The sequence below is a fragment of the Pavona decussata genome, unplaced genomic scaffold, assembly GCF_977016875.1.
Source record: "Pavona decussata unplaced genomic scaffold, jaPavDecu1.1 SCAFFOLD_26, whole genome shotgun sequence".
NCBI lineage: Eukaryota > Metazoa > Cnidaria > Anthozoa > Scleractinia > Agariciidae > Pavona > Pavona decussata.
The window spans coordinates 1018078-1044850 of NW_028145449.1; the positions used below are offsets into that span (position 1 = coordinate 1018078).

Here is a 26773-nt window from a genome sequence, read left to right on the forward strand (position 1 = left end):
TTTTCCCGAGCACTGCCATTACATGACGACATCATACTCTTGCAGAAGACTTCAAAGGAATGTTCGAACTAGCTTTTAATGCACGTTTGGAGCTTTTGTTTTTCTCATGAAAAATTTTGCTTTTTAACGTCCTCATTATCGTCGCCGTCGTGTTTTCGTAAGGTCCCTAACATGTCTGTTGATGTACGGCAAATGTAAACAAAGTGAGCTAAAGAGAAGTCAGAGAGTGACATTCCCGAAAATGAATTAAGATACAAAAAATGAAGCACAAACACAAACACAAAACACAGACCAAAACAAAAATTAAAGAAAACGCAGCCCGACTCAACCTGTATGAACAGGAACTTTCAGTTTTGTAATAATATAAATTGCAATAAACAATAATCTACATACGTAAATAGGAAATGTTATAACTGCACATTGGACGTTTCCGTTAAGCTCTCGTGGAGGTAAATATCATAACGGTAGTAAGAGGAAGCTTGCTCAAAAGGCTGTCATATTGCGACCCTTAATGTACCGCAATATTGAAAAACGTTTATCAGTTAGATGACATTTGAATAATATGTTATTGAGTCGGCATTTGCCGCCATACTTAATTAAATGTTAGAGAACGGTAATTTTAAGACGCAAAGATCAAACGCAGGGTTATTACTTATGTGGCAGCTCAATTGTGTATTTCTGTTGTCAAGTTTATACTGGGATCGTTTACATCATCAGAAAGGTTTAATATTCGTCTTCTATGTCGAATGCATACAAATTTTGTGTTCTCTTATTTCATGTTTGTGTAGCTCTGATAACCATACTATGTTGAAAAAAGAAAGGTAATTTATTCCTTGGGAGCACAATTTGAAATTAGCTTGCACAGGTGCGACGGTAGATAAAACATTATTCGCTGAACTGCAAATTGGAACTTCCTCTTTAATTATTTAAGAGTGATAATGTGGCTTAAACAACTCTCCTTTCGTGTTATCTTCCCGCATCTTCCTGTTAATTACCGTTTATAGAAACATATCTACAATGAATGAATGAATACTCTTCTGGCGTTAAGTACCTTATGGTTTCGTGGTATACAGACTTACAAGAAATAGATTTTTCTACTGCACTGTTTTTTTTAATTAATACATTTTCAACGATCTTATCCTTATTTTTCAAACTGCTACTTAGCTTCCTTTCCGAAAAAACCAGGTGCTTCATAATAACAAAAATTAATAAGACAGATTAAAGTTTAATGACCTCAGTCTCTATAAAGACTTAGGCAAAGCGACAATTAAGGTTACGGCTCGTTTTGCCCGGGAGTAACATGGCCTTAACGAACATAACTGGAGATCCAAAGCAAACCTCAATCGAAGAGCTGGCGTGTTCAACAGAATTCGCCAGAGGAGTCCACAACCATTTGATAGTCCTTTTAGTACTTAATGGTATGGGGGCCATTACCGCATTTCTGGGGAATACTCTGATCCTAGTTGCCCTTCACAAGGAGACTTCACTTCATCCGCCGTCCAAACTTTTGTTCCGCAACTTAGCGACAACTGATCTTTGTGTTGGTCACATTGTAGAACCTCTTTTGGTTACTTATCTTATATCCATCCTGAAAGAACGATGGGATATTTGCCGCTACGTATATGCTACATTCAATATCACAAGTCATATTTTGTGTTCAGTGTCTTTGCTTACACTGACCGCCATAAGCGTGGACAGACTTCTCGCCCTGTTATTAGGACTCAGATACAGACAAGTTGTAACTTTGAAGCGAATATATCGAATTGTAGCTGTTTTTTGGGTTGTCTCCTCTGCCGGAACGGCAACCTTATATTGGAATGAACGTATAACCTCGTTGTGTGCCGGCATACTTGTAGCACTTTGTGTAGTCACGTCAATCTTCTCTTACACGAAAATTTTCCATACTCTCCGTCATAACCAGATTCGCGCACAAGGTAACGTTAATCAAGGACAACCAAGCCAAACAGGTCAATTGAACATAGCGCGTTACAAAAGAACAGTGTCCAGCGCACTTTGGGTGCAGATAGCGTTAGTTGTTTGTTATCTTCCATTTGCTATCGTGCAGGTTTTGCGCCTTCAGAGAGGAGTGTCGCCATTCCTTTTAGTCGCTTGGCTTTATTCAGGAACTTTGGTTTACCTTAACTCGTCATTGAACCCGATTCTTTACTGTTGGAAAATCAGAGAAGTGAGACAACCAGTAAAGGACACACTCAGGGGACTTTTTTGTTGTTCGAGTTAATTCTTACAATAATGCCTTACTATTTAATGCATCTATTAAAGCATGGTAAAATATAAAGCTAAAATACCGCGCTTTTTCAATTGTACTCTGTGAGTATTGTATAATAGTAAAATGTTGTTTTAAATAGACGGTAAGATAAACAATTGTGTTCGTCTAAAATCGTTATAACTCAGCGAGTGGAAGGCGAAAACTACCTAAAGGTATCAATTGCATGTGTCATCCAAACAAACGAGTTACTTTGACGAACAAAGTCGACAGAAGGTTGAGAAGTGTTCAACTAAGCCAACCACAAGAAAAATCCAAGCAAGATCGGCTAATAGCTAGTTCCTAAAATTCGAGACAGCAAAGTTAGTGCACCATTCTACAGTCCAGGGATGCAGATAGAATTTAACTTTTAATGAATTAAAATTGTGAGGTTTTCGTTTTTGCTTTGTCAAAGTAAATCCATCTCTTAATTATTAGAGGGAAAAAAGGCATTTTAATTTTAATTTTACGACTGTTAAACAAAAGCTTAACAGTTAACAGTCATTGGCTAGTTGTTTGTGACATTAAACTAGTTATGAATAAAATTGCTTGATGATTTCTTTTCTTTAAATTTATTCAGTTTGATGATGTTTTTCTATTATTTGTTTGCAGTCTCTTGGTTGGACACTGACATACAACAAATGCAAACAAAGCGAGGAAAAAAGCAAATAAAATAAACACAAGTACTAAAGAGTCAGTTTTCGGGAAGAAATAAACGTAGCCCAATGCAGGCTAAGAGCCATGTCTCGTTAAACTACATATAGCCGAAGGCAACATAGCCTGGTTACCAGTCTTTGCACTGCTCGAAGAAGATAAAAAGACTGAGAACATTTTTGGTGACAGAGTGAAAACATCTGTAATAGGGATAAACTTATCACGCACTTAACAGCATGCGCACACCTGAAAACTTGTGTTGCTTGTCAGATTATATAAATTTATAGGGTTTTGTAATTAGCTGGCGGCACAAAACTCCTATTAAAAAAGTGAAATTTATAATAACTTGTGTCTTTAAATTGTTTTTCAATATTTTCTGGGATGGATATGAATTAAAAGAGGACGACAAATAATTTCAGGGTGCGTGGCTCCACAACTTGCTTCAATCAAAGAAGCGTGATTGTAATGTTTGTCACAGTAACATTCGTAGGTACGTAGATACGAAGTACATTAAATCGTTGTTCAGGCAAAATGAAAGCGTATTTAAAACAAGAAAGAAACATAAAAAGCACCTGACCCAGCCTACCCTCTACCGTTTGCCGCCATATGTAATTAAATGTTAGAGAATGACACATTTAAGACGCAAATCGCAAACCCAGGCGATGTTTTATGTGCCAGGTCAGTCGCGCTTTTCTATTGTGATAAGTTTGTGGTGTTGATGTTCGACATTAAGTTTATACTAAGGTCCTTTACTGAATGAGATCTCTGTTGTGTTCATTACTGACAGGAATTTCTTTGACGCACCGGCCATTACAAGTTAATTTGCATTCTTAAGTGGTTGAATAAAACTCCCACTAAAGACTATGAAAAACGTTGACTGACTCAATAAACTGTTCAAACGTCATCATAGAGGTTTTACTTTTTCTCTCACGACATACATAGGACATTAAAGTTGCGTAGTATAAACACTTACTAAACAGATTTTTTGACTGAATTGTAATTTTTGAAAATTAATACATTTTCAGTGAACTTTGCCTGCATGATCTTTCAAATTTCTTCTCAGCTTCCTTTCTGTTAAATCCAGGTGCTCAAAAAATTCATAAGATAAATTAAAGTTTAATACAAGTAGTCATTATAAATACTCAGGCTTAGCATCGATACAAATTCAGCACGTTTTGCACGGCAGCAACATGGCGTTGGCAAACTTAACTAAAGTTCCAAAGCAAACATCATACGAAGAGCTGGCTTGTGCAACAGAATTTACTACAGGAGTTCACAACCATTTGATAGTCATTTCAGTGCTAAACGGATTTGTCGCCATTACCGCATTTCTGGGGAATACTCTGATCTTAGTTGCCCTTCACAAGGACACTTCACTTCATGCGCCGTCCAAATTCTTGTTCCGCAACTTAGCGACAACTGATCTTTGTGTTGGTCTCATTGTAGAACCTTTTGGTCTTACCTATTTTATATTGTTACTGAAAGAACGATGGGATATTTGCCGCTACGTATTTGCGACTTTCAATATCACAAGTCATATTTTGTGTACAGTGTCTTTGTTTACACTGACCGCCATAAGCGTGGACAGACCTCTCGCCCTGTTATTAGGACTCAGATACAGACAAGTTGTAACTTTGAAGCGAATATATCGAATTGTAGCTGTTTTTTGGGTCGTCTCCTCTGCCGCAACGGCAATGTTACTTTGGAATGGACGTACAACCGCGTCGTGTGCCGGCATACTTGTAGCACTTTGTGTAGTCACGTCAATCTTCTCTTACACGAAAATTTTCCATACTCTCCGCCATAACCAGATTCACGCACAAAGTAACGTTAATCAAGGACAATCAAGCCAAACGGTTCAATTGAACATAGCGCGTTACAAAAAAACAGTGTTCAGCGCACTTTGGGTGCAGGTAGCGTTAGTTGTTTGTTATCTACCATTTGCTATCGTCCAGGTTTTGCGCCTTCAGAGAGGAGTGTCGTCATTCCTTGTAGTCGCAAGGTTTTATTCAGCAATTTTGGTTTACCTTAACTCGTCATTGAACCCGATTCTTTACTTTTGGAAGATCAGAGAAGTGAGACAAGCAGTAAAGGACACACTCAGGGGACTTTTTTGTTGTTCGAGTTAATTCTTACAAAAATGCCTTACTATTTAATGCATCTATCAAAGCATGGTAAAATATAAAGCTAAAGTACCGCGCTTTTTCAATTGTACTCTGTGAGTTTTGTATAACAGTAAAATGTTGTTTTAAATAGACGGTAAGATAAACAATTGTGTTCGTCTAAAATCGTTATAACTCAGCGAGTGGAAGGCGAAAACTACCTAAAGGTATCAATTGCATGCGTCATCCAAACAAACGAGCTACTTTGCAGAAGGAAGTCGACAGAAGGCTGAGAAGTGTTCAACTAAGCCAACCACAAGAAAAAATCCAAGCAAGATTGGCTATCAGCTAGTTCCCAAAATTCGAGACAGCAAAGTTAGTCCACCATTCTAGAGTCCAGGGACGCAGACAGAATTTAACTTTTAATGACTTAAAATCGTGAGGTTTTCGTTTTTGCTTTGTCAAAGTAAATCCATCTCTTAATTATTAGAGGAAAAAAGGCATTTCAATTTTAATTTTACGACTGTTAAACAAAAGCTTAACAGTTAACAGACATTGGCTAGTTGTTTGTAACATTAGACTAGTTATGAATAAAAATGCTTGATGGTTTTTTTTCTTTAAATGTATTCAGTTCAGTCTTCATTTCGTTTGCTCGGCTGCAAATGTAAACGGAGCGAACGAAAAATGAGTAAAACAGGAGGAAACCAAAACTGGAAAAGAAAATTGAAAAGAAAAGGCACCATAATCAGGTCTTATTTAGGGCATGCGTAAGCGTTACTTAGCAACCAAATTACTTCAACACGTGATCATATTTCGTATGCCACAACTGTTCACGTGCTCGATCACCAGCGTAAAATTACAGTCGATCTTCATGCACCAATTTATGCAAAAAATTTAAAGTGGCAAAAATAAATCAAGGAGAACTTTCCAGAGTTTTAATCAAACTTTGAAAGATCTCTAAATGTAAAGGTAGATTCACAGGAAGCGAATGTCAGTTTAGGATCAAATAGGACTAATTTTCCGAAATTTTCAGGCTTGAATGATACGAAGAGGTCGAAGGGTTTAGTTATTTACTTATTGCATGCATTAATGACTCTTAAAACACTTGCTAGAGAGCACGCGCTTGCCTGAATAATTGCTAGTCATGTTGATACCACAATCTTTTTTTCATTGACTGGCTTTTCTAAATTCCAGTGAAAAATATGAATGTGTTCAGTTCATATGTCTTTGCCGCAATAAGCATATCTCACAGTTGATAGTTGACAGTCAGGGGGCGTGGTTAGTTATTTCTGTTTGATGATGTTTTGTCTATTATTTCTTTTCAGTCTCTTGGTTGAACACTGAGATACAACAAATGCAAACACAGCGAGGAAAAAACAAATAAGATAAACACAAGAACTTAAGAAATAAACGTGGACCAATGTAGGCTAAGAGCGATGTCTTGTTAAACTACATATAGCCGAATGCAACGTAGCCTGGTTACCAGTCTTTGCACTGCTCGAAGAGGAAAAAAGGACTGAGAACAAGATTGGTGACAGAGTGGAAACACCTATAATAGGGATAAACTTATGACGCACTTAACAGCATGCGCTCACCGGGAAACTTGTGTTGTTTGTCAGATTGTATATGTTTGTCACAGTAACATGATTGTGCTATGATTATATGAGTAGTACATGAAATCGTTGTTCCCTGAACTCCAAATTGAACTTCCCTGTTAGTTATGAAGTGATAATTTGTTTGAGCCCACCATCAGTGCTGGTTTGTTTTATTTTGTGACTAGCGTTTATCGACTTTCCGTGCTACATATTAACTGCAGATCAATATTTTTATGTATTAAGTTATCATATTATGAACTTAAGTACATGGATTGTCTTTAGAATTATAGTCTTTGGAAATAAATAAAGTTGCAAAGAACTCATTTGAATGTTTCATAATTCTTGTCGGTTGTTTTCTAATAAAACCCATTGCTTCAACTAAAGTTCATAACACGGATTCAGCAAAATTTGACCTAAGTCGTCAATAAACTATCCCATAGTTTAAGCTTTTTTGCCGAGCACTGCCGTAACATATGGCAACAGCATACTCTTGCAGAAGACGTCAAAGGAATAATGTTCTAGCTTTTTAACGCATGTGCAGAGCTTTTGTTTCGCTCATGAAACATTTTGCTCTATAACATCTTCGTTTTCGTCGCCGCCGTGTTTTCGTAAGGTCCCTAATATGTCTGTTGATGTACGGCAAATGTAAACAAAGTGAGCTAAAGAGAAGTCAGAGAGTGATATTCTCGAAAATGAATTAAGATACAAAAAAAGAAACCGAATTTAACACAAACACAGCCGCAAAAAAAAATTTAAAGAAAAGCAGCCTGACTCAACCTGTATGAACAGGAACTTTCCGTTTTGTAATAATATAAATTGCAAGAAACAAGAGTCTGCCTATGTAAATAAAAAATGTAATAACTGCACATTGAACGTTTCCGTTAAGCCTTCGTGGAGGTAAATATCATAACGAATGATGAAGCTCGCTCAGGAAACTGTCATATTTCGACCCTTAATACACGCAATATTTAAAAACGTTTATCAGTCAGATGACATTTGTATAATATCTTATTGAGTCGACATTTGTCGCCATACTTAATTAAATGTTAGAGAATGGCAATTTTAAGAGGCAAAGATCAAAAGCAGGGTGATTATTTATGAGCCAGGTCAATTATACATTTCTGTTGTCAAGTTTATACTGGGATCGTTTACATCATAAGAAAAATTGACATTTGTCTTCTTTGTCGAAAGCATAGATTTTATTTTCTCTTATTTCAGTGGCTTTGTAGCTCTGATATTAACCATACCATAATCGAAAAATAAACTTAACGTAGCTTATTCCTTGGGAGCACAATTGAAATAAGCTTGCACAGGTGCGACAGCAGACAAAACATTCGCTGAACTGCAAATTAAAACTTCCGCTTTAGTTATGTAAAAGTGATAATATGGCTGAAAACAACTCTCCTGTTTTGTCATTTTTTCGCATCCTTCTGTTAATTACCGTTTACAGAAACATTTTTACTGTGAATAAATATTCTTGTGGCGATAGTGCATTAAGGTTCTGTGGTATACGGACTTCTAATAAATAGCGGATATTTCTAATGAATTGACTTTTGACACATTTTCAATGAACTTTTCAATGAACTTCTCCTGATCTTTCAAATTTCATCTTAACTTCCTTTCTGAAAACCAGATGCTTATCGAAAATTCATAAGAAAAATTAAGTTTTAACGCAAGTAGTCATTATAAATACTTTGAGCAGCAATACAAATTGAGTTCGTTTTGCGCGACAGTAACATGGCGTTAACAAATTTAACTGGGGATCCAAAGAAAACATACGAAGAGCTGTTTTGTTCAACAGAATTTACTAAAGGAATCCATAACCATTTGATAGTCCATTTAACGCTAAATGGTTTTGTGGCCATTACCGCATTTCTGGGGAATACTCTGATCCTAGTTGCTCTTCACAAGGAGACTTCACTTCATGCGCCGTCCAAACTTTTGTTCCGCAACTTAGCGACAACTGATCTTTGTGTTGGTCTCATTGCAGCACCTCTTTTTGTTACTTATCTTATATCTTCCCTGAACGAAACATGGAATATTTGCCGCAACGTACTTGTTGTTTCCGGTATCACAGGCCGTACTTTGTGTTCAGTGTCTTTGTTTACACTGGCCGCAATAAGCGTGGACAGACTTCTCGCCCTGTTATTAGGACTCAGATACAGACAAGTTGTAACTTTAAAGCGAGTATATCGCATTGTAGTTGTTTTTTGGGTTATCTGCACTGCCGGAGCGACAACGTTACTTTGGAATCAACGTATAACCTCGTTGTATGTCTGCGTTATTGTAGCACTTTGTGTAGTCACGTCAATTTTCTCTTATACGAAAATTTTCTTTACTCTCCGTCATAACCAGATTCACGCACAAGGTAACGTTAATCAAGGACAACCAAGCCAAACAGTTCAATTGAACATAGCGCGTTACAAAAGAACAGTGTCCAGCGCACTTTGGGTGCAGTTAGCGTTAGCTGTTTGTTATCTGCCAGTTGCTATCGTGGAGGTTTTGCGCCTTCAGAGAGGAGTGTCGTCAGACATTTTCGTCGCTTGGCTTTATTCAGCAAATTTGGCTTACTTAAACTCATCATTGAACCCGATTCTTTACTGTTGGAAAATCAGAGAAGTAAGACGAGCAGTAAAGGACACAGTCAGAGGACTTTTTTGTTGATCGAGTTAATTCTTACAATATTGTCTGGAAGCACGGTAAAATATAATGTTGAGGAACCATTCTTTTTCAATTGGACTTTTGTGAGTTTTGCATAATAGTAGAATGCTGCCTTTGTGCATCGATTGGAAAGGAAAAGTTATTTGTAGGTAATGTGTCATCTAGACAAACGAGCTTTTTTAACTAAGGAATTCGACAGAACGTTGAGAAGTTTTAAATTAAGTCAACTAGAAGAAAAAATTAAGATTGCCCGGTAGTTAGCTCACAAAATTCAGGACAAGGAACGTTAGTACACCATTCTACAATCGAGTAATGATGGCAGAATTTAACTTAAGATTGTGAGGTTTTCGTTTTCGCTTGGTCAAAGCAAATCCATGACTTAAATATTAGAGTAAAATAAAGAAGGCATTTTTTGTTTGAAATTACAACTTCCGCGTTAAACAAAGGCATAATAATTGACAGTCCTGTGGCTAGTTGTTTCTGACATTAAAGCTATATTAAAAAAAATTGTTTGATGATTTCATTTTTCTTAAGATTTATTTTCAGTCGAAGTCCCGTTTGACGCGCTAAAAATGAGAAACGGAGCAAAGGAAAAATTTGTAAAACAGGAGAAAAGCAAACCTGGAAAAGAAAATTGAAGAGAAAAAGCCCCACAATAAGGGCAGCACGTGATCATTTCTCATATGCCACCACTGTTCACGTGCTCGATCATCAGCGGTCAAATTACAGTCGATCGTCGTCATACACCAATTTGTGCGAAGAATTCAGATTAACAAAAAAGGAATAAAGAAGAAATGTCCACAGTTTTAATCACACTTTGAAAAATCTATGAGTCCATTAGATTCACAGCAAGCGAATGTACAGTTTAGGATCAAATATAGACCAATTTCCATCATAGAAAAGGAGATTTTCAGGTTTAAATGATACGAAGATAACGAAGCGTTTAGTTATTAATTTCTTACATGCGTTAAGAATTACTTGAATACTTGCTTGAGAGGACGCTTTCACCAAAATAATTGTGTTCCTTGTCATGTTTATACTACATTATTAATTAACTGGCTTTTTAAAACTTCCAGTAAAAAATATGAAGGCGTTAATTAATTTGTCTTTGCCACTATACGCATATCTCATAGTTGACAGTTGACATTCAGGGGGCGTGCTTAGTTATTTTTGTTTGATGATATTTTTCTCTAATTTGTTTTCTGTCTCTTGGTTGGACACTATATACGACAAATGCAAACAAAGGGAGGAAAAAAATCAAATAAAATAAATACAAGAACTTAAGAGTCAGTTTCAGGAAAAAAGAAACGTAGACCAATATAGGCTTAGAGCCACGTCCAGTTAAACTACATATAGCCGAATACAATGTAGCCTTGTTACCAGTCTTTGCACTGTCTTGGAGAGGAAAAAAAACTGAGAACAAGATTGGTGACAGAGTGAAAATACCTGTAATAGGGACAAACTAATGAGGCGCTTAAGAGAATGCGCTCACCTGAAAATTTGTGTTACTTGTCAAATTATATAAATTCATAGTGTCTTGTAATTAGCTGTTGGCACAAGAGTCTAATTAAAAATATGAAATATATAATAGCTTGTGTCTTTAAATTGTTTTTCAATATTTTTCGGGATGAATATGAATTAAAGGAAGACGAGAAATAATTTCAGGGTGCGTGGCTCCACAACTTGCTTCAATCAAAGAAGCGTCATGATCATAATGTTTGTGACAAGATTTTAGAAGGATTAGATACGTAGTATATTAAATCGTTGTTCAGGCAAAACGAAAGCAAATTTAAAACAAACAAAAATAAAAAGCAACCTGACTCTGTCTACCCTTTACCGTCTGCCACCATATTTAATTAAATGTTAGAGAATGACAATTTTAAGACGCAAAGCGCAAACCCGGGTGATGGTTTATGTGCCAGGTCAGTCGTGCTATTCTGCTATAAAGCCTGTCGCGTTGTTATTCGATATTAAGTTTATACTAAGGTCCTTTACTGAATGAGATCTCTGTTGAGTTCATTACTGCCAGGAATTGCTTTGTCGCACCGGCCATTACAAGTTCATTTGCATTTTTAAGTCGTTGAATAAAACTCCCACTAAAGACTATGAAAAACGTTGACTGACTCTATGAATTGCTTATTACAAACATCATCATAGAGGTTTTGCCTTTTCTCCCACGACATACAAATTTTTAGTTCTGATTTGCTTTTTACTCCCATACCATGATAATAAAAGAAAGGTAGTTTATTCCTTGGATGAACAATATTCAGCAAGTCTGCACAGCTGCGACTGTAGTTAAAAGATTATTCGCTGAACTGAAATTGGAACTTCCTCTTTAATGATGTAACTGTCATAAAGAGACTGAACCAAGTCTCCTTTTCTGTCATCTTCTCGCATATTCCTGTTATCTACCTTCCATAGAATGAATATTCTTGGGGCGTTAGGGGCATTTAAAGGTTGCGTGGTATAAAGACTTACAAAACAGCTTTTTTGACTAATTTGTAATTTTTGAAAATTAATACATTTTCAGTAAACTTATCCTGATCTTTCAAATTTCTTCTCAGCTTCCTTTCTGATAAATCCAGGTGCTCAAAAACTTCATAAGATAAATTAAAGTTCATGGAAAAAAGAAACGAGCATTAATGCAGTCCATATAGCCGAATGAGATGTATTGGCAAGGTAGCCTGGTTACCAGGGCCTTTCCACTGTCGCGAAGAGAAAACAAGGACTGGGAACAAGGTTGGTGACAGAGTGAAGAGACCTGTAATCCCTGTAATAGGGATAAACTTATGAGGCGCTTAAGAGCATGCCCTCACCTGAAAACTTGTGTTGCTTGTCAAATTTTATAATTTCCTAACCTATTGTAATTAGCTGGCAGCGAAAAACTCCAATTAAAAATATGAAACATATAATGACTTGTGTCTTTAATTTTTTTTCAATAATTTTTTGGGATGAATATGAATTAAAGGAGGACGACAATTAATGTTAGCTTGCGTGGGTCTAGAACTTGCTTCAATCAAAGAAGTATGATCATAATGTTTGTCACAGTAACATGATTGTGCTATGATTATATGAGTAGCACATGAAATCGTTGTTCCCTGAACTACAAATTGAACTTTCCTGTTAATTGTGAAGTGATAATTAGTTTGAGCCCACCATGCTGGTTTGTTATATTTTGTGACCTGCGTTTATCGACTCTCCGTGCTGCATATTAACTGTATATCAATATTTTTATGCATTAAGTTATGATATCATGAACTTAAGGACATGGATTAGCTGTTGAATTATAGTCTTTGGAAATAGATAAAGTTGCTAAGAACTCATTTGAATGTTTCAGAATTTTTGTCGGTTGTTTTCTAATAAAACCCATTGCTTCAACTAAAGTTCATAACACGGATTCAGTAAAATTTGACAACGTTAATTGACCTAAGTCGTCAATAAACTACCCCATAGTTTAAGCTTTTTTGCCGAGAACTGCCGTAACATGGCGACAGCATACTCTTGCAGAAGACGTCAAAGGAATGTTCTAGCTTTTTAACGCACGTGCAGGGCTTTTGCTTCGCTCATGAAACATTTTGCTCTATAACATCTTCGTTATCGTCGCCTTCGTGTTTTCGTAAGGTCCCTAATATGTCTGTTGATGTACGACAAATGTAAACTAAGTGAGAAAAAGATAAGTCAGCGAGTGACATTCCCGAAAATGAATTAATATCCAAAAAAAAGAAACCGAATTTAACACAAACACAGCCGCAAAAAAAAAAAATTAAAGAAAAAGCAGCATGACTCAACCTGTATGAACAGGAACTTTCGGTTTTGTAATAATATAAATTGCAAGAAACAAGAGTCTACCTATGTAAATAAAAACTGTAATAACTGCACATTGAACGTTTCCGTTAAGCCTTCGTGGAGGTAAATATCATAACGAATGATGAAGCTCGCTCAGGACACTGTCACATTTCGACCCTTAATACACGCAATATTTAAAAACGTTTATCAGTCCGATGACATTTGTATAATATCTTATTGAGTCGGCATTTGTCGCCATACTTAATTAAATGTTAGAGAATGGCAATTTTAATACGCAAACATCAAAAGCAGGGTGATTATTTATGAGGTAGATCAATTGTGCTTTTCTGTTGTCAAGTTTATACTGGGATCGTTTACATCATAAGAAAAGTTTGACATTCGTCTCCTTTGTCGAAAGCATACAAATTGTATTTTCTCTTATTTCAGTGTTTTTGTAGCTCTGATATTAACCATACCATAATCGAAAAATAAAGGTAGTTTATTCCTTGGGAGCACAATTGAAGTAAGCTTGCACAGGTGCGGCAGTAGACAAAACATTCGCTGAACTACAAATTAAAACTTCCGCTTTAGTTATGTAAAAGTGATAATATGGCTGAAAACATCTCTCCTGTTTTGTCATTTTTTCGCATCCTTCTGTTAATTACCGTTTACAGAAACATTTCTACTGTGAATAAATATTCTTGTGGCGATAGTGCATTAAGGTTCTGTGGTATACGGACTTCTAATAAATAGCGGATATTTCTAATGAATTGAATTTTTGAAAATTACACATTTTCAATGAACTTCTCCTGATCTTTCAAATTTCTTCTTAACTTCCTTTCTGAAAAACAGATGCTTATAAAAAATTCATAAGAAAAATTAAATTTTAACGCAAGTAATCATTATAAATACTTTGAGCAGCGATACAAATTGAGCTCGTTTTGCGCGACAGTAACATGGCGTTAACAAACTTAACTGGAGATCCAAACCAAACCTCATCCGAAAACCTGGCGTGTTCAACAGAATTTACTGAAAAAGTCCATAACCATTTGATAGTCTATTTAACGCTAAATGGTTTTGTGGCCATTACCGCATTTCTGGGGAATGCTCTGATCCTAGTTGCTCTTCATAAGGAGACTTCACTTCATGCGCCGTCCAAACTCTTGTTCCTCAACTTAGCGACAACTGATCTTTGTGTTGGTCTCATTGCAGCACCTCTTTTTGTTACTTATCTTATATCTTCCCTGAACGAACGGTGGAATATTTGCCGCTACGTGTTTGCTGTTCTCAATATCACAGGCCACCTTTTGTGTTCAGTGTCATTGTCTACACTGACCGCCATAAGCGTGGACAGACTTCTCGCCCTGTTATTAGGACTCAGATACAGACAAGTTGTAACTTTAAAGCGAATATATTGCACTGTAGTTGTTTTTTGGGTTATCTGCACTACCGGAGCGACAACGTTACTTTGGAGTCAACGTATAACCTCGTTGTATGTCTGCGTTATTGTAGCACTTTGTGTAGTCACGTCAATTTTCTCTTATACGAAAATTTTCTTTACTCTCCGTCATAACCAGATTCAAGCACAAGGTAGCGTTAATCGAGGGCAACCAAGCCAAACAGTTCAATTGAACATAGCGCGTTACAAAAGAACAGTGTCCAGCGCACTTTGGGTGCAGTTAGCGTTAGCTGTTTGTTATCTGCCAGTTGCTATCGTGGAGGTTTTGCGGCTTCAGAGAGGAGTGTCGTCAGACATTTTCGTCGCTTGGCTTTATTCAGCAAATTTGGCTTACTTAAACTCGTCAATGAACCCAATTCTTTACTGTTGGAAAATCAGAGAAGTAAGACAAGCAGTAAAGGACACAATCAGGGGGCTTTTTTGTTCATCCAATTAATTTTTACAATGTTGTCTGGAAGCACGGTAAAATATAATGTTGAGGAATCATTCTTTTTCAATTGGACTTTTGTGGGTTTTACATAATAGTAGAATGCTGCCTTTCTACATCGATTGGAAAGGAAAAGTTATTTGTAGGTACTGTGTCATCTAGACAAACGAGCTTTTTTAACTAAGGAATTCGACAGACCGTTGAGAAGGTTTAAATTAAGTCAACTAGAAAAAAATTAAGATTGCCTGGTAGTTAGCTCACAAAATTCAGGACAAGGAACGTTAGTACACCATTCTACAATCGAGTAATGATGGCAGAATTTAACTTAAGATTGTGAGGTTTTCGTTTTCGCTTGGTCAAAGCAAATCCATGACTTAAATATTAGAGTAAAATAAAGAAGGCATTTTTTGTTTGAATTTACAACTTCCGCGTTAAACAAAGGCATAATAATTGACAGTCCTGTGGCTAGTTATTTCTGACATTAAAGCTGTATTAAAAAAATTGTTTGATGATTTCTTTTTTCTTAAGATTTATTTTCAGTCGAAGTCCCGTTTGACGTGCTGAAAATACAAACGGAGCGAAGGAAAAATGGGTAAAACTGGAGAAAACCAAACCTGGAAAGGAAAATTGAAGAGAAAAAGCCCCATAATTAGGTCAGCACGTGATCATATCTCATATGCCACCACTGTTCACGTGTTCGATCATCAGCGGTCAAATTACAGTCAGATTAACAAAAAAGGAATAAAGAAGAAATGTCCACAGTTTTAATCACACTTTGAAAAATCTATGAGTCTATTAGATTCACACCAAGCGAATGTACAGTTTAGGGTCAAATTTAAACCAATTTCCATGATAGAAAAGGAGATTTTCGGGCTTAAATGATAGGAAGATAACCAAGCGTTTAGTTATTAATTTCTTGCACGCGTTAAGGAATATTTGAATACTTGCTTGGGAGGACGCTTTCACCCAAATAACTGTGGTCCTTGTCATGTTTATACTACATTATCAATTAACTGGATTTTTAAAACTCCCAGTGAAAAATATGAAGGCGTTAATTAATTTGTCTTTGCCACTATAAGCATATCTCATAATTGACAGTTGACATTCAGGGGAGCGTGGTTAGTTATTTTTGTTTGACGATATTTTTTCTATAATTTTTTTTCAGTCTCTTGGTTGGACGCTGATATACGACAAATGCAAACAAAGCGAGGAAAAAAATCAAATAACATAAATACAAGAACTTAAGAGTCAGTTTTCAGGGGAAAAAGAAACGTGGACCAATGTAGGCTTAGAGCCACGTCTAGTTAAACTACATATAGCCGAATACAATCTAGCCTTGTTACCAGTCTTTGCACTGTCTTGGAGAGGAAAAAAGGACTGAGAACAAGATTGGTGACAGAGTGAAAACACCTGTAATAGGGACAAATTTGTGACGAACTTAACAGCATGCGCTCACCTGAAAAACTTTGTTGCTTGTCCGATTATATAAATTTATAGCGTTTTGTAATTAGCTGGCGGCACAAAACTCCAATTAAAAATATCAAATTTATAATAACTTGTGTCTTTAAATTGTTTTTCAATATTTTCTAGGATGGATATGAATTAAAGGAAGACGACAAATAATTTCAGGGTGCGTGGCTCCACAACTTGCTTTAATCAAAGAAACGTGATCGTAATGTTTGTCACAGTAATATCGTAGCTACGTAGATACGAAGTAAATTAAATCGTTGTTCGGGCAAAATGAAAGCGAATTTAAAACAACAAAAAAAGAAACATAAAAAGCACCTCACACTGCCTACCCTCTTCTCTCTACCGTTTGCCGCCATATGTAATTAAATGTTAGAGAATGACAATTTAAAGACGCAAAGCGCAAACCCGGCCGATGTTTTACGTGCCAGGTCAGTCGTGCTTTTCTATTATGATACGTTTGTGGTGTTGTTGTTCGATATTAAGTTTATACTAAGGTCCTTTACTGAATGAGATCTCTGTTGTGTTCATTACTGAGAGGAATTTCTTTGGCGCACCGGCAACTACAAGTTAATTTGCATTCTTAAGTGGTTGAATAAAACTCCCACTAAAGACTATGAAAAACGTTGACTGACTCAATAAACTGTTCAAACGCCATCATAGAGGTTTCACCTTTTCTCTCACGACATACAAATTTTTAGTTCTCTGACTCTCTTTTTACTCCCAAATCATGCTAAAAAAAGAAAGGTAGTTTATTCCTTGGATGAACAATATTCAGTAAGTCTGCACAGCTGCGACTGTAGTTAAAAGATTATTCGCTGAACTGAAATTGAAACTTCCTCTTTAATGATGTAACTGTCATAAAGAGACTGAACCAAGTCTCCTTTTCTGTCATCTTCTCGCATATTCCTGTTATCTACCTTTCATAGTTCTAATGAATATTCTTGGGGCGTTAGGGGCATTAAGGTTGCGTGGTATAAAGACAGATTTTTTGACTGAATTGTAATTTTTGAAAATTAATACATTTTCAGTAAACTTATCCTGATCTTTCAAATTTCTTCTCAGCTTCCTTTCTGATAAATCCAGCTGCTCAAAAACTTCATAAGATAAATTAAAGTTCATGGAAAAAAGAAACGAGGATTAATACAGTCCAAGATCCATGTCTCGTTTAACTACATATAGCTGAATGAGATGTATTGGCAAGGTAGCCTGGTTACCAGGGCCTTTGCACTGTCGCGAAGAGAAAACAAGGACTGGGAACAAGGTTGGTGACAGAGTGAAAACACCTGTAATAGGGATGAGGCGCTTAAGAGCATGCGCTCACCTGGAAACTTGTGTTGCTTGTCAAATTATAGCATCATGGCCTGTTTTAATTAGCTGGCAGCACAAAACTCCAATTAAAAATATGAAATATATAATAACTTGCGTCTTTAAATTGTTTTTCAATATTTTTTGGGACGGATATGAATTAAAGGAAGACGAGAAATAATTTCAGGGTGCGTGGCTCCACAACTTGCTTCAATTAAAGAAGCGTGATCATAATGTTTGTCACAGTAGCATGATTTTAGAAGGATTATATACGTAGTACATTAAATCGTTGTTCAGGCAAAACGAAAGCGAATTTAAAACAAAAAAAAAACATAACAAGAATCCTGACTCTGTCTACCCTTTACTGTTTGCCGCCATATTTAATTAAATGTTAGAGAATGAAAATTTAAAGACCCAAAGCGCAAAGCCGGCCGATGTTTTATGTGCCAGGTCAGTCGTTCGTTTTTATTATAAGTTTGTGTTGTTGTTGTTCGATATTAAGTTTATACTAAGCTCCTTTACTGAATGAGAGCTCTGTTGTGTTCATTACTGACAGGAATTTCTTTGGCGCACCGGCCACTACAAGTTAATTTGCATTCTTAATTAGTTGAATAAAACTCCCACTAAAGACTATGAAAAACGTTGACTGACTCAATAAACTGTTCAAACGTCATCATAGAGGTTTTACTTTTTCTCTCACGACATAAATAAGGCATTAAAGTTGCGCGGTATAAACACTTACAAAACAGATTTTTTAATTGAATTGTAATTTTTGAAAATTAATACATTTTCAGTGAACTTTTCCTGCATGATCTTTCAAATTTCTTCTCAGCTTCCTTTCTGTTAAATCCAGGTGCTCAAAAAATTCATAAGATAAACTAAAGTTTAATACAAGTAGTCATTATAAATACTTAGGCAAAGCATCGATACAAATTCAGCAACGTTTTGCACGGCAGCAACAATATGGCGTTGGCAAACTTGACTAAAGTTCCACATCAAACATCACACCAAGAGCTGGCTTGTGCAACAGGATTTACCAGAGGAGTTCACAACCATTTGATAGTTATTTCAGTGCTAAACGGATTTGTCGCCATTACCGCATTTCTGGGGAATACTCTGATCCTCGTTGCCCTTCACAAGGAGACTTCACTTCATGCGCCGTCCAAGCTTTTGTTCCGCACCTTAGCGACAACTGATCTTTGTGTTGGTCTCGTTGTAGAAACTCTTTTTATCACCTATCTTATATCTACCCTGAAAGAACGATGGGATATTTGCCGCTACATATCCACTACTTTAAATGTCACAAGTCATATTTTGTGTACAGTGTCTTTGTTTACACTGACCGCCATAAGCGTGGACAGACTTCTCGCCTTGTTATTAGGACTCAGATACAGACAAGTTGTAACTTTGAAGCGAATTTATCGATTTGTAGCTGTTTTTTGGGTTATCTGCACTGCCGGAGCGACAACGTTACTTTGGAATCAACGTATAACCTCGTTGTATGTCTGCGTTAATGTAGCACTTTGTGTAGTCACGTCAATTTTCTCTTATACGAAAATTTTCCTTACTCTCCGTCATAACCAGATTCACGCACAAGGTAATGTTAATCAAGGACAACCAAGCCAAACAGTTCAATTGAACATAGCGCGTTACAAAAGAACAGTGTCCAGCGCACTTTGGGTGCAGTTAGCGTTAGCTGTTTGTTATCTGCCATTTGCTATCGTGCAGGTTTTGCGCCTTCAGAGAGGAGTGTCGCCATTCCTTTTAGTCGCTTGGCTTTATTCAGGAACTTTGGTTTACCTTAACTCGTCATTGAACCCGATTCTTTACTGTTGGAAGATCAGAGAAGTGAGACAAGCAGTAAAGGACACACTCAGGGGACCTTTTTGTTGTTCGAGTTAATTCTTACAATAATGCCTTACTATTTGATGCATCTATTAAAGCATGGTAAAATATAAAGCTAAAGTACCGCCCTTTTTCAATTGTACTCTGTGAGTTTTGTATAATAGTAAAATGTTGTTTTAAATAGACGGTAAGATAAACAATTGTGTTCGTCTAAAATCGTTATAACTCAGCGAGTGGAAGGCGAAAACTACCTAAAGGTATCAATTGCATGTGTCATCCAAAAAAACGAGCTACTTTGATGAAGGAAGTCTACAGAAGGTTGAGAAGCCAACAACAAGAAAAAATCCAAGCAAGATTGGCTAATAGCTAGTTTCCGAAATTCGAGACAGCAAAGTTAGTCCACCATTCTACAGTCCAGGGACGCACACAGAATTTAACTTTTAGTGAATTAAAATTGTGAAGTTTTCGTTTTTGCTTTGTCAAAGTAAATCCATCTCTTTATTATTAGAGGAAAAAAAGGCATTTTAATTTAAATTTTACGACTGTTAAACAAAAGCTTAACAGGGAAGTCATTGGCTAGTTGTTTGTAACATTAAACTAGTTATGAATAAAAGTTCTTGATGGTTTCTTTTCTTTAAATTTATTCAGTTCAGTCTTCATTTTGTTTGTTAAAAATAATGACAATCTTTAATGAGGAAACTTTTTCACTAAAAACTGGTTTACAAAAAGGACCTCGAAAATTACTGCAAATGTAAACGGTGCGAACGAAAAATGAGTAAAACAGGAGAAAACCAAAACTGGAAAAGAAAATTGAAAAGAAAAGGCACCATGATCAGGTCTTATTTAGGGCATGCGCAAGCGTTACTTAGCAACCAAATTACTTCAACACGTGATCACATTTCGTATGCCACAACTGTTCACGTGCTTGATCACCAGCGTAAAATTACAGTCGATCTTCATGCACCAATTTATGCGAAAAATTCAAAGTGGCAAAAATAAATCAAGGAGAACTTTCTAGATTTTTAATCACACTTTGAAAGATCTATAAATGTACAGGTAGATTCACAGGAAGCGAATGTCAGCTTAGGATCAAATAGGACTAATTTCCATGATAAAAAGAGAGATTTTCAGGCTTGAATGATACGAAGACGTGAAAGGGTTTAGTTATTTACTTATTGCAAGCATTAACGACAGTTAAAACACTTGCTAGAGAGCACGCGCTCGCCCGAATAATTGCTAGTGATGTTGATACCATAATCTTTTTTTTCATTAACTGGCTTTTCTAAACTCCAGAGAAAAATATGAATGTGTTCAGTTAATATGTCTTAGTTGACATTGAGGGGGCGTGGTTAGTTATTTCTGTTTGATGATGTTTTTCTATTATTTGTTTTCAGTCTATTGGTTGGACACTGATATACAACAAATGCAAACACAGCGAGGAAAAAAACAAATAAAATAAATACAAGAACTTAAGAGTCAGTTTTCAGGAAGAACTAAACGTGGACCAATGCAGGCTAAGAGCGATGTCTCGTTAAACTACATATAGCCGAATGCAACGTAGCCTGGTTACCAGTCTTTGCACTGCTCGAAGAGGAAAAAAGGACTGAGAACAAGATTTGTGACATAGTGAACTGAAAACACCTGTAATAGGGATAAACTTGTGACGCACTTAACAGCATGCGCCCACCTGAAAACTTGTGTTGCTTGTCAGATTATATAAATTCATAGCCTTTTGTAATTAGCTGGCGGCACAAAACTCCAATTAAAAATATGAAATTTATAATAACTTGTGTCTTTAAATTGTTTTTCAATATTTTCTGGGATGAATATATGAATTAAACGAGCACGACAAATAATTTCAGGGTGCGTGGCTCCACAACTTGCTTCAATCAAAGAAGCGTGATCGTAATGTTTGTCACAGTAACATTCGTAGGTACGTAGATACGAAGTACATTAAACCGTTGTTCAGGCAAAATGAAAGTGAATTTCAAACAAAAAAAGAGAAACATAAAAAGCACCTGACCCTGCCTACCCTATACCGTTTCCCGCCATATGTAATTAAATGTTAGAGAATGACAATTTAAAGACGCAAAGCGCAAACCCGGGCGATGTTTTATGTGCCAGGTCACTCTTGCTTTTGTATTGTGATAAGTTTGTGGTGTTGATGTTCGACATTAAGTTTATACTAAGGTCCTTTACTGAATGAGATCTCTGTTGTGTTCATTACTGACAGGAATTTCTTTGGCGCACCGGCCACTACAAGTTAATTTGCATTCTTAAGTGGTTGAATAAAACTCCCTTTAGAGACTAAGAAAAACGTTGACTGACTGTTCAAATGTCATCATAGAGGTTTCACCTTCTCTCTCACGACATACAAATTTTTAGTTCTCTGAATCTCTTTTTACTCCCAAATCATGCTAAAAAAAGAAAGGTAGTTTATTCCTTGGATGAACAATATTCAGTAAGTCTGCACAGCTGCGACTGTAGTTAAAAGATTATTCGCTGAACTGAAATTGAAACTTCCTCTTTAATGATGTAACTGTCATAAAGAGACTGAACCAAGTCTCCTTTTCTGTCATCTTCTCGCATATTCCTGTTATCTACCTTCCATAGAATGAATATTCTTGGGGCGTTAGGGGCATTTAAAGGTTGCGTGGTATAAAGACTTACAAAACAGCTTTTTTGACTAAATTGTAATTTTTGAAAATTAATACATTTTCAGTAAACTTATCCTGATCTTTCAAATTTCTTCACAGCTTCCTTTCTGATAAATCCAGGTGCTCAAAAAATTCATAAGATAAATTAAAGTTCATGGAAAAAAGAAACGAGCATTAATGCAGTCCATATAGCCGAATGAGATGTATTGGCAAGGTAGCCTGGTTACCAGGACGTTTGCACTGTCGCGAAGAGAAAACAAGGACTGGGAACAAGGTTGGTGACAGAGTGAAAAGACCTGTAATCCCTGTAATAGGGATAAACTTATGAGGCGCTTAAGAGCATGCCCTCACCTGAAAACTTGTGTTGCTTGTCAAATTTTATAATTTCGTAACCTATTGTAATTAGCTGGCAGCGAAAAACTCCAATTAAAAATATGAAACATATAATGACTTGTGTCTTTAATTTTTTTTCAATAATTTTTTGGGATGAATATGAATTAAAGGAGGACGACAATTAATTTCAGCTTGCGTGGGTCTAGAACTTGCTTCAGTCAAAGAAGTATGATCATAATGTTTGTCACAGTAACATGATTGTGCTATGATTATATGAGTAGCACATGAAATCGTTGTTCCCTGAACTACAAATTGAACTTTCCTGTTAATTATGAAGTGATAATTTGTTTGAGCCCACCATGCTGGTTTGTTATATTTTGTGACCTGCGTTTATCGACTCTCCGTGCTGCATATTAACTGTATATCAATATTTTTATGCATTAAGTTATGATATCATGAACTTAAGGACATGGATTAGCTGTTGAATTATAGTCTTTGGAAATAGATAAAGTTGCTAAGAACTCATTTGAATGTTTCAGAATTTTTGTCGGTTGTTTTCTAATAAAACCCATTGCTTCAACTAAAGTTCATAACACGGATTCAGCAAAATTTGACAAAGTTAATTGACCTAAGTCGTCAATAAACTACCCCATAGTTTAACCTTTTTTGCCGAGCACTGCCGTAACATGGCGACAGCATACTCTTGCAGAAGACGTCAAAGGAATGTTCTAGCTTTTTAACGCACGTGAAGAGCTTTTGTTTTGCTCATGAAACATTTTGCTCTATAACATCTTCGTTATCGTCGCCGCCGTGTTTTCGTAAGGTCCCTAATATGTCTGTTGATGTACAGCAAATGTAAACAAAGAGAGCAAAAGATGAGTCAGAGAGTGACATTCCCGAAAATGAATTAAGATACAAAAAAATGAAACCGAATTTAACACAAACACAGCCGCAAAAAAAAATTAAAGAAAAAGCAGCCTGACTCAACCTGTATGAGCAGGAACTTTCGGTTTTGTAATAATATAAGTTGCAAGAAACAAGAGTCTACCTATGTAAATAAAAAATGTAATAACTCCACATTGAACGTTTCCGTTAAGCCTTCGTGGAGGTAAACATCATAACGAATGATGAAGCTCGCTCAGGACACTGTCATATTTCGACCCTTAATACACACAATATTTAAAAACGTTTATCAGTCAGATGACATTTGTATAATATCTTATTGAGTCGACATTTGTCGCCATACTTAATTAAATGTTAGAGAATGGCAATTTTAAGAGGCAAAGATCAAAAGCAGGGTGATTATTTATGAGGTAGATCAATTGTGCTTTTCTGTTGTCAAGTTTATACTGGGATCGTTTACATCATAAGAAAAGTTTGACATTCGTCTCCTTTGTCGAAAGCATACAAATTGTATTTTCTCTTATTTCAGTGTTTTTGTAGCTCTGATATTAACCATACCATAATCGAAAAATAAAGGTAGTTTATTCCTTGGGAGCACAATTGAAGTAAGCTTCCACAGGTGCGGCAGTAGACAAAACATTCGCTGAACTACAAATTAAAACTTCCGCTTTAGTTATGTAAAAGTGATAATATGGCTGAAAACATCTCTCCTGTTTTGTCATTTTTTCGCATCCTTCTGTTAATTACCGTTTACAGAAACATTTCTACTGTGAATAAATATTCTTGTGGCGATAGTGCATTAAGGTTCTGTGGTATACGGACTTCTAATAAATAGCGGATATTTCTAATGAATTGACTTTTGAAAATAAACACATTTTCAATGAACTTCTCCTGATCTTTCAAATTTCATCTTAACTTCCTTTCTGAAAACCAGATGCTTATCGAAAATTCATAAGAAAAATTAAGTTTTAACGCAAGTAGTCATTATAAATACTTTGAGCAGCGATACAAATTGAGTTCGTTTTGCGCGACAGTAACATGGCGTTAACAAATTTAACTGGGGATCCAAAGAAAACATACGAAGAGCTGTTTTGTTCAACAGAATTTACCAAAGGAATCCATAACCATTTGATAGTCCATTTAACGCTAAATGGTTTTGTGGCCATTACCGCATTTCTGGGGAATACTCTGATCCTAGTTGCTCTTCACAAGGAGACTTCACTTCATGCGCCGTCCAAACTTTTGTTCCGCAACTTAGCGACCACTGATCTTTGTGTTGGTCTCATTGCAGCACCTCTTTTTGTTACTTATCTTATATCTTCCCTGAACGAACGGTGGAATATTTGCCGCTACGTACTTCTTGTTTCCGGTATCACAGGCCGTACTTTGTGTTCAGTGTCTTTGTTTACACTGGCCGCAATAAGCGTGGATAGGCTTCTCGCCCTGTTATTAGGACTCAGATACAGACAAGTTGTAAATTTAAAGCGAGTATATCGCATTGTACTTGTCTTTTGGTTTATCTGCACTGCCGGAGCGACAACGTTACTTTGGAATCAACGTATAACCTCGTTGTATGTCTGCGTTATTGTAGCACTTTGTGTAGTCACGTCAATTTTCTCTTATACGAAAATTTTCCTTACTCTCCGTCATAACCAGATTCACGCACAAGGTAACGTTAATCAAGGACAACCAAGCCAAACAGTTCAATTGAACATAGCGCGTTACAAAAGAACAGTGTCCAGCGCACTTTGGGTGCAGTTAGCATTAGCTGTTTGTTATCTGCCAGTTGCTATCGTGGGGGTTTTGCGGCTTCAGAGAGGAGTGTCGTCAGACATTTTCGTCGCTTGGCTTTATTCAGCAAATTTGGCTTACTTAAACTCGTCATTGAACCCGATTCTTTACTGTTGGAAAATCAGAGAAGTAAGACGAGCAGTAAAGGACACAATCAGAGGACTTTTTTGTTGATCGAGTTAATTCTTACAATATTGTCTGGAAGCACGGTAAAATATAATGTTGACGAACCATTCTTTTTCAATTGGACTTTTGTGAGTTTTGCATAATAGTAGAATGCTGCCTTTCTACATCGATTGGAAAGGAAAAGTTATTTGTAGGTAATGTGTCATCTAGACAAACGAGCTTTTTTAACTAAGGAATTCGACAGAACGTTGAGAAGTTTTAAATTAAGTCAACTAGAAGAAAAAATTAAGATTGCCCGGTAGTTAGCTCACAAAATTCAGGACAAGGAACGTTAGTACGCCATTCTACAATCGAGTAATGATGGCAGAATTTAACTTAAGATTGTGAGGTTTTCGTTTTCGCTTGGTCAAAGCAAATCCATGACTTAAATATTAGAGTAAAATAAAGAAGGCATTTTTTGTTTGAAATTACAACTTCCGCGTTAAACAAAGGCATAATAATTGACAGTCCTGTGGCTAGTTGTTTCTGACATTAAAGCTGTATTAAAAAAAATTGTTTGATGATTTCATTTTTCTTAAGATTTATTTTCAGTCGAAGTCCCGTTTGACGCGCTAAAAATGAGAAACGGAGCAAAGGAAAAATTTGTAAAACAGGAGAAAAGCAAACCTGGAAAAGAAAATTGAAGAGAAAAAGCCCCACAATTAGGGCAGCACGTGATCATTTCTCATATGCCACCACTGTTCACGTGCTCGATCATCAGCAGTCAAATTACAGTCGATCGTCGTCATACTCCAATTTGTGCGGAGAATTCAGATTAACAAAAAAGGAATAAAGAAGAAATGTCCACAGTTTTAATCACACTTTGAAAAATCTATGAGTCCATTAGATTCACAGCAAGCGAATGTACAGTTTACGATCAAATATAGACCAATTTCCATCATAGAAAAGGAGATTTTCAGGTTTAAATGATACGAAGATAACGAAGCGTTTAGTTTTTAATTTCTTACATGCGTTAAGAATTACTTGAATACTTGCTTGAGAGGACGCTTTCACCCAAATAATTGTGTTCCTTGTCATGTTTATACTACATTATTAATTAACTGGCTTTTTAAAACTCCCAGTGAAAAATATGAAGGCGTCAATTAATTTGTCTTTGCCACTATACGCATATCTCATAGTTGACAGTTGACATTCAGGGGGCGTGGTTAGTTATTTTTGTTTGATGATATTTTCCTCTAATTTGTTTTCTGTCTCTTGGTTGGACACTATATACGACAAATGCAAACAAAGGGAGAAAAAAAAAACAAATAAAATAAATACAAGAACTTAAGAGTCAGTTTTCAGGAAAAAAGAAACGTGGACCAATATAAGCTTAGAGCCACGTCTAGTTAAACTA

At 36.3% G+C, this 26773-nt stretch overlaps 5 protein-coding genes across 5 annotated transcripts; all 5 read left to right on the forward strand.

Annotated features, from left to right (window-relative positions):
* The first annotated feature begins 1276 nt into the window (after positions 1–1276).
* Positions 1277–2802, forward strand: LOC146485411 (adenosine receptor A3-like). The gene has a single exon (XM_085103273.1). The coding sequence runs from the start codon at positions 1301–1303 to the stop codon at positions 2237–2239; it is 939 nt and encodes a 312-aa protein (XP_084959399.1). The 5' UTR covers positions 1277–1300; the 3' UTR covers positions 2240–2802.
* A 5549-nt stretch (positions 2803–8351) lies between these two features.
* LOC146485412 (adenosine receptor A2a-like) lies at positions 8352–9579 on the forward strand. Its single transcript, XM_085103274.1, has one exon. It carries the CDS (start codon positions 8352–8354, stop codon positions 9276–9278), a length of 927 nt encoding a protein of 308 aa, XP_084959400.1. The 3' UTR covers positions 9279–9579.
* Positions 9580–14017: 4438 nt separating this feature from the next.
* Positions 14018–14975, forward strand: LOC146485413 (adenosine receptor A3-like). Its single transcript, XM_085103195.1, has one exon. It carries the CDS (start codon positions 14018–14020, stop codon positions 14954–14956), a length of 939 nt encoding a protein of 312 aa, XP_084959321.1. The 3' UTR covers positions 14957–14975.
* Positions 14976–18685: 3710 nt separating this feature from the next.
* On the forward strand, positions 18686–19624 carry LOC146485414 (melanocortin receptor 4-like). Its single transcript, XM_085103275.1, has one exon. The coding sequence runs from the start codon at positions 18686–18688 to the stop codon at positions 19622–19624; it is 939 nt and encodes a 312-aa protein (XP_084959401.1).
* A 4874-nt stretch (positions 19625–24498) lies between these two features.
* Positions 24499–25469, forward strand: LOC146485415 (adenosine receptor A2a-like). Its single transcript, XM_085103276.1, has one exon. The coding sequence runs from the start codon at positions 24499–24501 to the stop codon at positions 25423–25425; it is 927 nt and encodes a 308-aa protein (XP_084959402.1). The 3' UTR covers positions 25426–25469.
* Positions 25470–26773: the final 1304 nt, after the last annotated feature.